The following is a 16,175-nucleotide window of genomic DNA, read 5'->3' as shown; positions in this document are numbered from 1 at the left end:
TACAGCTCTCTGCGGTAAGACTCGCGGTGGTGGCTTGTGTGTTTACATCAACACGGAATGGTGCAAGAACTCTATGTTAGTCTCTAGTTACTGTTCATCGCTGTTGGAGCTTGTGACTGTTAGATGCAGACCTTTTTATCTACCACGGGAATTCACCACTGTTTGCATAACCGGAGTTATGCAGTGGACTACTATGAAGCCTCATAGTAGTCCACTGAGCCATAACTTCCCGACAAAAACGGTGTTGTTTCATTGTCAAATGTCCAAACGATCAAATCAAGTAAACTGTTTAGTCCAAATCACATTATTACATCAATAAATATCCACAGACTCTTGTTGCATCATTTCAAAGCACCTGGCAGCTGTGCCTAATCTTTCACATATTATCGATAATAACTTCAGTTCAGATGTAAACATTTCCTATATCCGGTATCAAAATGGAAGCACGCACTCTGACCTTTCGATTGACACCTCATTTGACCCAATAGGAGCTTCCATGTCCTATCCAAAGCCTTCAATACCCAACCACAGTCTGTGTCGAATGTAAGGGCATACCCACTTTCCTTTGTTTACTGATCAAACCAATTACATCGAAGAGTGGAAATGACTGACGCATCGTATAGCCAATGAAATTCTGAAAACAGTGATATGCAGCTTTAGTGTGAAGATTAGCGCATGGTTCTGTAATGTGTGCGCAAAATTGCCTTGCCATTACCTAGTGTGTCGTGCGTCTGTGCGTAAAAATATTGGAGAGCTGTTTTGGAACTGTTTACACATTTGTCGATTTAAATATGGTGAAACGGACGCGAAAAACAGGATTTTCACCCCAGGATGTGATATAAGAAGGCATTCATTGTCAAAATTCTGAGTTTGGAGATGAAATTTCTGAAAACAATACGGATGATTTGGAGGCAGAGGAAATATGGAGAGATGAGACATGGCTCTGGACAAGTAAGTGTTTTCTTGTGTTTTATAACATATATTACTGTATATTCCGCATAAATAAGCTTTAGTTTGAATAATGAACACATTTTGTAATTACCCTTTGTCGTGTGTTTCCTCAGTGCGTGTTTGAACCGTTTGTGCGTGTTTTTTGTATTTGTATGTGCGTGTGTGAGGTTTTAGTTCATTGTTTGTTTCAGATCTATTGACATGCTATATAGATGTTTTGTATATTTACTGTAAATATATATATATATATATATATATATATATATATATATATATATATATATATATATATGAAATATATATATATATATATATATATATATATATATATATATATATATATATAAATAAATATAAGTTGAAAATAAGAATATATGTTGTGTTTGAGAGTCTATTTGTTACAATGCGGGGAGGTGGGGAGGTGTAGGCCCATCTATTTGTTACAATGCTGAATTGATGGGGGAGGTGTAGGCCCATCTCTTTGTTCCATAGTACATTGGCAAAGTATACAGTATTTACAGTAAATATACATACAATAATGCATATTTACACACTCGAAAAGAAAAACTATATATATATATATATATATATATATATATATATATATAATACAGAAAAGATGGAAAAGTTGTGTCTAGCTTTGTAAATTACATTTATTTATTCTCCCCACTCAGCAAGCGGCCACATAAAGTGGAGCAGCAGGACAGCACCTCATCAAGAGAGGAGCCCCATGTAAAGGAGAGGTCCCTATGAACCAGAAGGCTTTCAGAGGAGCTGGCAGAGTTGGGGTCTCACTCCACAGCCAGACCCGTATCTCCTGCTCCACGAAGAGCAGATCACAGGCCGTTGCACATCACCAAATCTTGCACCGCTGGTCGTCTGAAGTGCAGGCAGTGTCATGCAAAGACACCAGTGAAGTACTCTTCCTGTGTTCTGCCTTTGTGCTTTGTACCCAAATGTGACTGCTACAATGACTGGCATGTTGCTAGAAACATGTACAATTTTATAATGGTTTGTAAATACTTTGTGTAAAAATGCATGTAAATAGTTTGTTGTGTATTTTTTATATAAACAAATTGTCCACCATAGCACTAGTTTTGACTCTTTTATATGCACAACATTTAGTTTCAAGAAGGGAAAAGGCACTCTAATGTGTTTATGCATCAGTTACTCTGTGTCAGCAAAACTAATAGTGGATCTGGATATGGAATATGATAGCTCTAAGTGTCATCTTTCATTAGAGCCCAAAATTATGACTGTACGTTGAAGCGTTCAAAAGTAGGAGCCTTTTTGTCCTAGGTTACCAAAGGGTCCTTTTGGAGTATCCAAAAGGCACTTTTGTAAAACGCCTGGGTGTACCCTTAGAAAAACATGTGTAAAATATTCATTTTTTATGGTATTGTTCTAAAATTTGAACTTGGACTAGGTAAGGCTTCATGCTGTGATCCCATTGTGTTCTCAAGCTAATAGCTACAAGTTATAGTCATCTGCAGGCATCTGTATGCAAAAAAAATTTCAGGCGGAAAAAAAAAACTTCTATTTCATTGTGTTCAAACTTCTATTACTCAGAATCAGTAGCACTTACAGTAATTCTGAGGGGGAAAAAACTTCAGAGTGTCCCCTTTCAAATGTGACCAAAACCATGCATGTACTCCAAACGGTTCAAGAACAGCTTTAAATTTACTTTGGGTATGCCTTGATTAGGCGTTTTAGGCTAATTTTACAGGATTGGGAAGAGGTTATTATCTTCTTTTCTTATTCATTCTACTTTTTTGTTGATGATTTTACAGAACTGTTATCAGCAACTTCCTCTGAATTTGACTGTTTTGTTATTGCTGGGGATTTCAACATTCATATAGATAATCCAGAACACAACACTGCAAAAGAACTCAAAACAGTTTTAAACAATTTTGATCTGACTCAACATGTAGATGGACCCACACACAATCATGACACACTCGTGATCTGCTCATTAACAAGGGTCTGAACGTTTCATCCACTATTATTAAGGATGTTGTGCTATCTGACCATTTCAGCATTTTCTCTGAAATATTTATTTCTCCTGCCACTGAAGTTAGATCATCGCTGGTGGAGCTTGTGACTGATAGATGCAGACCTTTTTATTTACTACAGGAATTCACCACTGTTATTATAACCGGAGTTTACATTCCCCCCAGCGCTAACGCTAAGGAAGCTCTGTGAACTGTATGGGGCTATGAGCGAACTGCAGAACGCTCACCCTGACGGACTGTTTATTGTTGCCGGAGATTTCAACCATGCAAATCTCAATACAGTGCTCCCTAAATTCCATCAGTATGAGAACTTTGCAACGAGAGCGTCGAACAGGTTTCATCTTGTTTACACAAACATCCCAGGCGCGTAACGGGCGGAGTCCCGCCTCCACCTCGGCTACTCAGACCACATCTCTGTTATGCTAATTCCAGCATACAGACCGCTCGTCAGACGCACAAAACTGCTCCAGAAGCAGGTGAAAACCTGGCCAGCAGGAGCCATCTCTGCTCTTCAGGACTGTTTTGAGTGTACTGACTGGCACATGTTCAGGGAGGCTGCAACATATGGCGACTCTACCAACTTGGAAGAATACACAGCACAAGTGACCAGCTACATCAGCAAGTTCCTTGATGATGTCACCTTCTCCAAGACATCACCACACGCTCCAACAAGAAACCGTGGATGACTGCGGAGGTGCGTGCGCTGCTGAGGACCCAAGACTCTGCCTTCAGAGCAGGCGACAAGGCTGCCCTAAGAACAGCGAGGGCCAAACTGTCCCGGGCCATCAGAGAGGCAAAGCGCGCACACGCCCAGAGAATCCACAGTCACTTCCAGGACAGCGCCGATACGCGCTGCATGTGGCAGGGTATCCAGGAAATCACCAACTACAGGACAACATCAGTTGCCTGTGACAAAGATGCCTCCCTTCCAGCTGCGCTGAACCACTTCTACGCTAGGTTTGAAGCACAGAACGATGTGGTGGTGAGGAAGACCACCCCTCCTCCCAACGACCACGTGCCTGATGTGAGGAAAACTCTACATAGAGTCAACCCACGTAAGGCTGCTGGACCAGACAACATTCCTGGCAGAGTGCTCAGAGGATGTGCAGACCAGCTGGCAGATGTTCTTACCGACATCTTCAGCATCTCTCTGAGCAGCGCCGTCGTTCCAACATGCTTCAAGGCCACCACCATCGTACCCATGGCAAAGAAGTCTTCAGTGTCCTGCCTCAATGACTACCGTCCCAATGCACTCACACCCATCATCATGAAGTGCTTCGAGAGGCTCGTCATGAGGCACATTAAGACCCAGCTGCCCCCCTCACTAGACCCACTGCAGTTCACGTATCGTCCAAACCGTTCAACAGACGACGCCATCGCCACCACCCTCCATCTGGCCCTCACCACCTAGATAAAAAGGACTCATACGTTTGAATGCTGTTCATAGACTTCAGCTCAGCATTCAACACAATAATTCCTCAGCACCTGATTGGAAAGATGAACCTGCTGGGCCTGGACACCTCCCTCTGCATCTGGATCCTGGACTTCCTGACTGGGAGACCTCAGTCAGTCTGGATCGGGAACAGAATCTCCTCTACCACCACACTGAGCACTGGGGCCCCCCAGGGCTGTGTGCTCAGTCCACTGCTGTTCACTCTGCTGACTTACAGGGAGCAGCAATGCACAGCTCGAACCACATCATTAAGTTCGCAGAACCGTTGTGGGTCTCATCAGAAAGAACGACGAGTCAGCATACAGAGAGGAGGTGCAACGGACTGGTGTAGAGCCAACAACCTGTCTCTGAATGTAGACAAAACAAAAGAGATGGTTGTTGACTTTAGGAGAGCACAGAGTGACCGCTCTCCGCTGAACATCGACAGCTCCTCTGTGGAGATCGTCAAGAGGAATGTCAAGAGCACCAAATTCCTTGGTGTTCACCTGGTGGAGAACCTCACCTGGTCCCTCAACACCAGCTCTATTACTAAGAAAGCCCAGAAGCATCTCTACTTTCTTTGAACGCTGAGGAAAGCACAACTCCCACCCCCCCATCCTCACCACATTCTATAGAGGGACTATTGAGAGCATCCTGAGCAGCTGCATCACTGCCTGATTTGGGACTTGCACCGTTTTGGACCACAAAGCCCTGCAGAAGATAGTGAGATACTTACGCCACTGGCTAGTGCGGTGGACATAAGTCTAAAGGACACAGACTAGACACAGTCTGTGAAGTCTTTGCCGCTCCGGCGTTGCAAACAGCGTGGAGCAGAAGGCTTAGAGAGTGACCGGATGTAGGGTCGCGAAAGGCACCTTAGGCAGGTAGTTAGCATGAGGGTGCAAAATTGCTTTGGTCATTCCTGGGGCAAACTCTAAACAGGCTGGCAAAACAGACAGAGCCTGTAGGTCCCCAATTCTCTTTAGAGAGGTAATCGCCATACGAAAAACCACCATGAGAGTCAGAAGTCTGTCAGAAGCTGACTCTAGAGGTTCAAAGGGGGTCTCAACCAGACCCTCAAGGACTATTGCTAAGTCCTATGAAGAGGTCCTGGTCCTAGCAGGAGGCCACAGTCGCATGGCCCCACGAATGAAGCAAGTGAGTAGAGGATGCCTTCCAAAGGGAACCCTGTCCATCAAGGAGTGGCAAGCCTAAATGGCGGCCACACAGACCCTGAGAGTGGCGGGGCATGTGCTTTCTGACAGTTCTTCCTGCAGAAAGTCCAGAACTGAAGCAATCTGGTAGTTAACTGGATCTGCATTATGAACTTTTAGTAGAGGGAAACGCATACAGGCGCATTCTGGGCCATGATTGTGCCACCGCGTCCAGCCCAAGGGGGGGGCTGGGTGACTCAGGGGCCAAGCATGAAAGGTTCCACAATTCGGGCCGGGGATGAAATATTGTCCCCTGTGCCTGAGAAAGAATGTCCTTCCTGTTCGGAATCGCCGAACCATCGAGGAGAGATATTAACTCTGAGAACCATACCCTGTTCGGCCAGTGCGGCGCTATCAGTAAGAGGCAAGACCCTTGCTGGTGAACTCTGGCCAAGACTCCCGGGAGCAGAGAAACCGGGGGAAAACGCATACAGATGCATTCTGGGCCATGTATGCGCCATCGCGTCCAGACCAGGGGGGGCTGGGTGACTCAGGGAGAAGTAGAGGAGACATTGTGCTGTTCATGTAAAATCTCACCCAGATTTGTTCCACTCCCCCGTCGGTATTTTCTGTCTGGACAGTAAATCTGCTCCCACATACGGGCATCCAGGCATGTAAACTGCCCTGAGTGACAGGAGCTTGCCCTGGGCCCCAAGGAGAATCCGACGTGCCAGAAATTCAGCTGACGTGAACGTGGTCCTCCTTGATGGTTTATGTAAGAGACTACCACTGTATTGCCCACCCGCATCAAGACATGGCAGCCTTTGGAGGAAGTATTTCAGGGCCAGAAATACAGCCATCAACTTGAGACAGTTACTGTGACAACCGAGCTGATGACCCTCCCATTCCCCTTGAGCTGGATGACCACTTAAGACCGCTACCCAGCCTGTCAGGGAAGCATCTGTCGTTAGCAGCCTGCAACGACGAGACGCACCCAGAGTGGGATCCAAGGTAAGAAACCGGGGTTTGAACCACATAGAAAGGGAACGAAGCCTGCGGCACGTAACCCTTATTTGCCTTAGGGGACCGGCCCTTGGATGAAACCCCCTGGCTTTTAGCCACAGCTAGAATGGTCTCATGTGCATAAGGCCCGAAGTGATCACTGCGGATGCAGACACCATGAGACCTAGTATTCGTTGATACTGACGAGCAGTGCAACCTTGACCTAGCCTGACCTTGTTCAGGGTGTTCTGAATGGAAATGATTCATGCGGGAGACAATTGTGCTGCATCGTGATCGAATTCCATATAACCCCCAGATAAGTGATTCCCTGGGTGGAAGAGAGAATGCTCTTTTGACGTTGAGTCTCAGACCCGGAGAAACCATATGAGCTAAGACAATATCCCTGTGCTGAACTGCCAGTTCTTGGAACTGCGCTAGGATCAGCCAGTCATCTATGTAATTCAGAATGTGGATGCCCCGGAGTAGTAAAGGAGCCAGTGCTGCATCCATGCATTTCATGAATGTGCGGGTTGATAGGGCTAGGCCGAATGGAAGAACCCGTTACTGGAAGGCTACGCCCCCGAAAGTGAACCTCAGGAACTTCCTGTGCTGTGGCAGAATTTCGATTTCGGTCGGGTTTGTGACACGACCATCTTGATAGTTAGCATCTTGGACTTGAACACCCTGACTGGGCAGTTCAAGCCTTGAAGATCTAAGGTCGGACGCAACCCCCCACCCTTCTTTGGAACCACGAAGTATTCGCTGTAATAACCTGACTCTTTCTCTGGAAGGGGAACATGTTCTATGGCCCCTTAGACCGAGAGATATCGCAGTTCTTTCGACAGTAGAAATGCCTGCTCTGGTTTATGGTAGTGGGGACCACGCCATTGAAACACGAGGGAGGAGAGCGAATTGAATTCTGTAGCTCTTTTCTACTGTTCTTAGGACCCACATAAAAATATCTGGCAGAAGTTTCCACGCTGCCAGGTACTCTGAGATGGGTATTAATTTAAGACTTCCTGTTGAGGGGGTGTTGAGTGTTCCACGTCCTGGATAAATGCAGGAAGCAGCTAAATATATGGTATGGCAAAACCCTGGAAGAAATAGTATAGCATCTTAAAAGTTCAACCTGCTGTCTTGACACAGTCCTCACCAAATTTTAAAAAAATGTGTTCAACTGTCTGATAAAAGATCTGTTAGAAATAGTAAATGCGTCACTCCTTTCAGGCACATTTCCAAAGTCCCTGAAAACTGCAGTTGTCAAGCCCCTTCTTAAAAAGAGCAATTTAGATAACTAAATATTGAACAACTACCGACCAATTTTAAATCTTCCTTTCATAGGCAAAATCATTGAAACGGTTGTTTTCAATCAGCTGAACAAATTCTTAATCTCGGATGGCTACTTTTTTAAAATTACAGTCTGGTTTCCGACCGCATCATAGCACAGAGATGGCGCTCATAAAGATCCTTAATGATATTTGGCTAAATACTGATTCAGGCAAAATATCAGAGCTGGTATTATTAGATCTCAGTACTGCTTTTGACACTGTTGACCACAACATTCTCCTAGACAGATTGGAAAACTGGGTAGGGCTCTCTGGGACGGTCCTCAGCTGGTTCAGGTCATATGTAGAAGGTAGGGGTTACTATGTGAACATAGGCAACTATGAATCTGCGTGGACATCCATGACGTGTGGAGTCCCACGAGGCTCAATTCTTGTACCGCTCCTGTTCAAACTGTATATTTGTTATGATTCACTGTTGTCTGCCCTGTGTTTTGTCTCTGTCATCTGTTCCCCCCGGACTACAATTCTCATAATCCCTTGCTCTGTTCACTTCCAGCTGTTCGCTATTGTTCTCACCTGTGTTCCATTCCCTCATTAGTCAATTTGTAAATAATGCCCTTATTTCTCTTCAGTCCTTGTCAGTTGGTATATGTGTTTTGACCTCCTGTTCTCCACCCATTCCCTTCGTTCATGTTTTCCCTGTTCCTGTTTTTCTTATCTTGGATGTTTCTTTTCTTCCTGTGTTTACCCCGTTAATCTGTACTTTGTTCATTTTATTAAATACTTTAAGCTGCATTTGGATCCTGCTGCTGTGACCTCCTTCGTTGTAACAATATGCTCACACTAGGCCAATTTATAAGAAAGTACCAAATTACATACCATAGCTATGCAGACGATACCAAGATCTACATATCTAGCCCTATCGACCAAATGACTACAGCTTCATAAACTCTCTGTGCTAGTGCATTGATGAAATTAACAGTTGGATGTGCCAAAACTTCCTTAGTTAAACAATGACAAGACAGAGGTCATTGTTTTGGCAACAAAGGCCAAATTCCAAAGGTGAACCTACCTTGGTTCACACATACCTTGGCTCCAAGGGCCTAAAGACAAAAAAATCAAGTAAAAAATCTTGGTGTCATTTTGGAGTCCGACCTTAGTTTCAGTAGTCACATCAAAGCAATAACTAAATCAGCCTACTATCATCTAAAAACTATAGCCAGAATTAGATGTTTTGTATCCAGTCAAGACACAGAGAATCTTGTTCACTCATTCATCACCAGTAGGGTAGACTACTGCAATGGACTCCTAACCGGCCTTCCCAAAAATACCATTAGACAGCAGCTCATTCAGAATGCCACTGCAAGAATTCTCACCTGAACCAAAAATCTGAGCACTTTACTCCAGTCCTCAGGTCTTTACATTGGCTTTCAGTTATATTTAGAATTTATTTTAAAATACTGTTACTTGTTTATAAATCGCTCAATAGCCTAGGAGCTAAATAAATTTCAGATACGCTTGTTGAATATAAACCTAACAGACCTCTCAGATCATTAGGATCAAGTCAGTTAGACATACAGAGGGTTCACTCAAAACAAGGTGAGACAGCATTTAGCTATTATGCCACCCGCAGCTGGAACAAGCTTCCAGAAGAGGTTAGATGTGCCCCAACAACAGCCACATTTAAATCCAGACTGAAAACACATCTGTTTAGCTGTGCATTTTCTGACTGAGCATTGCGATGCCCTTACTGATTTCACTGAATCATTTAGCATTTTGCAACTTTCTTTCATTTTAATTATTCTATTTTATTATTTTTATTTTATTTAGCTTTTTCTCAATATGTTTAAAATTTTTGGTTATCTTCTGTTAATCTGGGAATGTTAACAACAGTTATGGATGGTGTTAATAATTTCATATTCTTTTTCTTTTTCATTTTAATCATTTTAAATGTTTCAAATTCTTTAAAATGTATATGTAAAGCACTTTGAATTGCCATTTTGTATGAAATTTGCTATATAAATAAACTTGCCTTGACTTGCCTACTTTAGAATGTCTGGCATGTCCCCCATCCCATTCTCTCTCTCTCTCTCTCTCTCTCTCTGTCGCACCATCAGGTCCATATTAATCCTTCCAATGGGCAAAACATTTACAGTACATGGAATACATGCACTGGCAGCTCAGTGAAAGCTCACAGTCTACAAACTAGCAATTAATATATGTATGATCTGAAAATTATGTGAAATATATTTATGTCTACTAACTGCACATAATCAACACTAGAAATCTGTGACATTACATGGCTAAGATGCCAATCTTGTTCAAAGAATTTTGTAAGGTCCACTGTTGGTTTTTAAAATGAATCTAGACTTTTTATCAAATACATGGTATTAGTATTATGCATTATAAAATAAAGATCAAGAAGTGGGAACTACTGGACAACTTCACTAAAATAGTCCAGACACTTTGTGGGAGAATGTTCTCTGATATCTGGATGACTGTACTGTGTTAAAGGCCTTTGAGAACAACTCTCACGCATCTTCTGGAATATAATTATAATCAGACATATTCTAACTCTAAAATAACCTTTTTTTGCAGTTATACATGTGAATTAAAGGATTATTTAGTCAGCTGGGAACAATGTTGTCCCCACAAGGATAATAACCACCCCACCAGTGTGCGCACACCATCCTGATCTCATTAATATACGTAGCTATTTGTACGTTAATATTTGTAGCCTTTAAACGTACATGTTTATACATTTGGATAGACACTATAACTTACAATATGGATGTTTGAAAGCATTTAAAACGTAAAAATATTTACGTATATACAGCATCTAAAACTTAATATTTTTTACGTATTTACAACTTTAGAAATGTTAAATATTGACAAATCCATTACAACTAAATTTGAATACACAAACAAGTAACAGGCAGATCAATTTAATCACAATAATTAATGGCAAAATTCAGTACAAATGTAGTCCAAAGGGTGATGCGCTGCATCCGATGTGCTCCCTGAAGGCATACAACACCTTTGTGTGAGAATTTAAATTGCACTCCAGAACAGCACTGTCATTTCTCATTCACAGAATCACAGAATACGGCAGTCGCAATGAGTATTCGACATAACTGCCTTAAAACCATTGGTCATAATGCTTGAGGCGGCAATTTTTGCATGTTGAAAACGAAACCAATGAAGGTTGAAGGTTACAGTGGTCGTGACAGTGCTGCAGTGGATGGAGACAGAGATCGTTGAATAAAGGGCTTGAATTAGGGTCTGTTCTTCACAGAAAGCAGTTTGAAGATTTGGATTATAGATAACAAATGCATGGATTAATTTTATTGTTGTTTTATGGCGCTTTTTGTGGTTTATTTAGTTTTTTGGCATATTCTGAAAACTCCTTTTGTGTCCCATGGCAAACAAAAAATAAATGAAATGCTTAATAAATGATTAAACGATTACAGAGTTATTAATGATTTTAACATTTTAAAGTTTAGTCTTGGTAAAGTGATATATTCCTTTAAAATGTTGTATAGGGCAGCAGAAATGAATGAAACCATTAAAATGTCATATTATTATGTCAACTGAATTAAATCAATGAGACGACATTTAACTAATATCATTGATTATAAATTAAATGTAATTAACTGATTCCATTAATTATTCCATATTAATCCATTCAAACAGTATACTTAACATCTGCAAATTTCTATTGGTGTTAATACGTAAAATTATGATGTTTAGATGCTGTCAGTACGTCAATATTGTATGTTTTGGTACATTAAGAGAACGTACGTTTGCTAGAACCAAACTTTACGTAAACAATACATACAGATTCTCATGAGATCACGTTGGCGGACACACATACACACAATGCTCCAGAGTCCTACCAAACCACAGAGTTTTTCCACAGCTTCCAATATGAGGTCCTGATGTCCGATTTTGTGCACTCCGAGTTTCTCCAGCCTGGAATAGGAGAGCTGTAGCAGATCTGAGCCAGAGAGCTGCCATTCAGAGAAAGGGTACTGCTGTAAAGGAGCATCTAGACCTGACACACACACAAAGCATTGCAAAGTTACTCATTTATATATATCTATATCTTTAGATCGATCAATCGATCGATAGACAAACAGACAGACTATGACAGAGCAAAAGGGACATAACATGCCATGAAATCAAAGCTTCTTGAATTTTACATGGAGCCAAATGGTTACAAGTACACAAAGGCTGCAGGCTTAATTCTGTCAGCAGTTGCTTCAAATAGAGTTCATGTATACTGCAAGTTACTTTACATAAAAAAACTCTATTATGTTAATTTGCATTATGTATGAAAATTATACTTAAATCTAAATAAAAAACAAAATACCCCAAAGTAAAACATATTTTAGAAGAACAGAAAAACATATTAAAGAAGAATAGCTGTTGCTAAACTGACTCTTATCTGTGCATATTGTAAGTATTGTATTGTAAACAGGCCTGGCTCAAATAGATCATCAAATGCTAAGGGTGTAAGCTCATTTCTCTGAGCTGGTGGAACCCAAGGATTTTGGACCCTGAAGGAAATTAATTTGTGTTTGATATTAATGCAACATCACCCAGTGCCAAAAGATCTGAGACTCATAACTATCTGAAACTATTTTCTAGATTTATAACATGCACTGTATTACACAGTATCCAGTGTCCTACAAACTCATAATAGGATTATAGTTTACTATTAAGTTGTAAAAATGTATATAAAATGTAAGCCAATAGCAAGCAGTAAAAACATTTGGATAGCTATAACAAATTAGACAATCTGGCTATATTATTTTAAATAGTGAGTTCTGAACAACACTGAAAAAAATTATAATTTTGTGGTAAATATAGCAGAAAAGATTAAGTACTTTCAACATTGAATAAGATAAAGTTGAAAATATTAAGTAAATTCTACTTTTGTACTCAATTGAAATGCTCTAGATTTTAAGTAAATCTTATTCAAGATTGTTTGTTATCTTTTTGTTTGTTTGTTTGTTATAATTTGAGTAAATATCACAGGTATATAAAATAAGTATCTTTTATGTAACCTTTCGAAGATGGTGTTCCCAGCATGCACCAGGCTTGTATAATAAATAAGCTTGCGTGGTTTCAATGTTTGCAAGTTTATTTCATTTTTATTGTTGATTTTGTTGATACGTTTGGTAACTTCTTGTTTTTTGCAATCTGCAGTTAACTTTCTACGAGTCATAATTAACTTTTGTGGTCATCAATATTATGCCACAAATGCTGTAAATTAAACTTAACTTGTAACAGTCTTGGAATATTTCTTTAAGAAAAAAGCGAGGAGATTTTATATTATGCAAGATGTGTGGAATCCCCTGAGCAACCTTGTGCAAGAAACATCAGTGAATCAGTGGATGACAAACCTGTGGTGTGAAACTAGTCGAAAGCTTGTTAGTTGCAGTTATGAGATATATTTAAAGAACAAAAACACTTTTAGGGGTGGAGCTCTTCCACACTAAAATGTCAAAGGCCCACTTCATAGTATGAAGCCACATTTAAGATCATAAGATAATAGAAAAACAAAGTAAAAACACAGTTATGTTGTCAAGGCTGTAGACGGGTGTGGCAGATGAGTGAAAATAATAGTAATTACAACTGTAATAATACACTATACAGTTACATACAGTTGACTTTATTGTAACATTACATTACTAGTTTATTACTATGTCAACAAAAACGCAAGCAATTACAAGCAAGTCCACAAAATTTGGTTCACAAGTATTACAGTCGTACTAATGTAAATACAAGGTAAATACACCATAACATGAACTCTAATGTAAAGTATGATCAAACAATATTTTATGGGGGAAATATTAGAATTGTAAAGTGAAGCCAAAGATGATCAGAATGTATCAAAACATGAGCATGAGCAATGTGGGCCAGTCTGGACTCGCACAGAGTATGACAGCAGCAGATTTCAACAGTTTCTATTCAAAGAAACGAGAAGACGCACTGTGTATCTACACAACGCCTGTTTGCATAGTATTTATGCTCATGTATCCACCAACTGAGAGTTAGTTACGAACAAGCGCACATCAACAACAACAAACCTTAACGCGCTTCCTCATTCCACTAAAACCTTCCCTTCCACATGGATTTGTGTCGTTCCTGTTTTATTCGCTCATATCTCCCTGCCCTACTAATAGAAAGTTACCTGTCGGTCGCTAACAACAGCACAAACACAAACACGCGCTGTTACCTTTGAGCCACCCGCTAACTCTCTCGGTGCTCCAAGACGTTACGGGCTCCATGATCTTGGGAGCATGGATGGATTCAAATCCCTGAAGTGTCCTGAAGTTGATCAAAGGAAAAAAATGTTCATCCTGCTGGCTGGCACACCTTCCTACAGGTAAAGGATGCGTCGTCAGCCAATGGAGTGCGGAGCTGCTGTCAGGCCGTGATTCCGACCTACATACTGCGCCTTTCTCGGTTTGCAGGGAGGGGTTGAAGAAAACGTTTCAAGTAGGCTGTTCTATTTGACCAATATCAAATCAGTTTCATGGGGTTGCTTGACGCACTCTCAGCATGCGCAAATTGTTTTGATAACAGTTTACACTGAAAAAAGTGCTAACTTGGAACCTCAACGATTTTTACTATCTCTATAGGCTATTAAAATGACTTTCGTTGGTGTAAGCTAATTTGTCAGGTCAGTCAAATTAAATAACATGTTTTTAATAGAATAAAACCGTTTAAAAGCACATTTAAAGTTCCCTCACAAATTTATTTTGTGTAGTTATTTTTTGGGAAGTGTTAATGGCTCGTCAAAACGAACTTGGTGGCCGTTGCGGTGTGTTTTTTCGACGCTGTCTCGGGTATAAAACAAATGAACACAAATAAAGCGCTCGGTGTGAACAGCCCCTTAAAGTGGGTTAAAGACGCCCAACTTTCGTTTGAAGGAATTCCGGGTTCAGTACAAGTTAAGCTCAATAGACATAATTTGTGGCACATTGTGGATTACCAAAAAATGTATTACGATTCGTCTCTCGTTTTCTTAAAAAATGTAATAGATCGGTATTACAGTGAGGCACTTACAATGGAAGTGAATGGGGGCCAAACGTAAACATTAAAATACTCACGGTTTTTAAAGTATAACCGCACGACAGAAACAATATATACTAACATGATTTTAATGTGATCAAATCACTTGCTAACCTTTTCTGTGTAAAGTTATATCCAACCTCATCAACACTAAAAGAACCATAAAACAATCATTTAAACAACAGTAGGCTACTGCTGAAATAACACTTTGAACAGAACAATTAATTTAAGGGCTTTTATAAAAATTATAAGCCTTCACATATCTCTCTGTTTAAACTCTCAAAAAAATTGGCCCCATTCACTTAAGTTGTAAATTACCTCAATTTTTTTCTCTCTATTTTACTGAAGTGGTAGTGTTTAGCCCCCATGGCTCAACTAAACCTATAATTAATCATCTAGGCCCCCTTACCTCTAATTTACACAACTAAGCAAGAAATCTTGGTGTGACTTTCAATTCCGATTTAAAGTTTGATAAACGAGGTAAGATGTAGCTTCTTCCAACTAAGGGCCACAGTGAAAATGAAACCCTTTCTACCTTTTTAGGATCTGGAGGTTGTTATACATGCTTTTATTTCTTCCAGACTGGATTACTGTAACTCATTGTATTATGGTATTTCTCATGCCTCATTTTCACGTCTGCAGTTAGTTCAAAATGCTGCTGTTAGGCTTCTGACTGGAAGTAGGAATCATGCTAATATATTACCTGTGTTGGCTTCTCTCCACTAGCTCCCAGTTAATGCAGAATTCAGTGTAAGATTGTATTATTTGTTTTTAAGGGCTTAATGACTTGGCACCTCCTTAAATTGTGGAACTCCTTCAGCAATATACTTCTTTTATACCTCTAAGGTAATCACAGAGTCTTCTTTTAATCATTAGCCTCATTTAAAATCAAAAGGACATTGTGCCTTCTATGGGAGTTTGCCTCTCCATATCAGATCCTGTACCACAGTTGATGTTTTTAAATCTCATTTGAAGACTCATCTCTTCTCTCTTGCTTTTGACTGTATCTAGTGTGTGTAAATACATTTATTTGTGTTGGTTTTAGTATTTATGTTCTCTGAATGTGCATGATTTATTTCTCTTTCATTTTTTAAAGAACTTTGGGCAACTTGTTGTATTTAAATGTGTTATAGAAATAAATCTATTTCTAAGAATTTTTTCTTAGAAAAGGAGAAACAAGTCTAAATAAATTTTTGTGGTAATCAACATTATGCCACTAACGCTGTTGATTAAACTTGTATTGTATTAAAGATAT

The 16,175-nt window shown here is 40.3% G+C and overlaps 1 protein-coding gene across 2 annotated transcripts in view; it reads right to left on the bottom strand.

Moving 5' to 3' along the window:
* The window catches only part of LOC127656721 (CNK3/IPCEF1 fusion protein-like), a 64,545-nt gene extending 50,240 nt beyond the window's left edge, over positions 1-14,305 (bottom strand). For both annotated transcript variants that reach the window (XM_052145195.1, XM_052145196.1), the window contains exons 1-2: positions 14,082-14,305; positions 11,734-11,891 (exon numbers count right to left, since the gene is read on the bottom strand). In XM_052145195.1, the coding sequence (XP_052001155.1) occupies positions 11,734-11,891; positions 14,082-14,133 (210 nt within the window). In that variant the 5' untranslated portion in view covers positions 14,134-14,305. The remainder of the gene's footprint in view (positions 1-11,733; positions 11,892-14,081) is intronic.
* Between the last annotated feature and the right edge of the window lie 1,870 nt (positions 14,306-16,175).

The sequence above is a fragment of the Xyrauchen texanus genome, chromosome 16 (assembly GCF_025860055.1).
Source record: "Xyrauchen texanus isolate HMW12.3.18 chromosome 16, RBS_HiC_50CHRs, whole genome shotgun sequence".
Lineage (NCBI taxonomy): Eukaryota > Metazoa > Chordata > Actinopteri > Cypriniformes > Catostomidae > Xyrauchen > Xyrauchen texanus.
The sequence above is the reverse complement of the archived record's forward strand: the minus strand, read 5'-3'. Positions and strand labels throughout refer to the sequence as shown.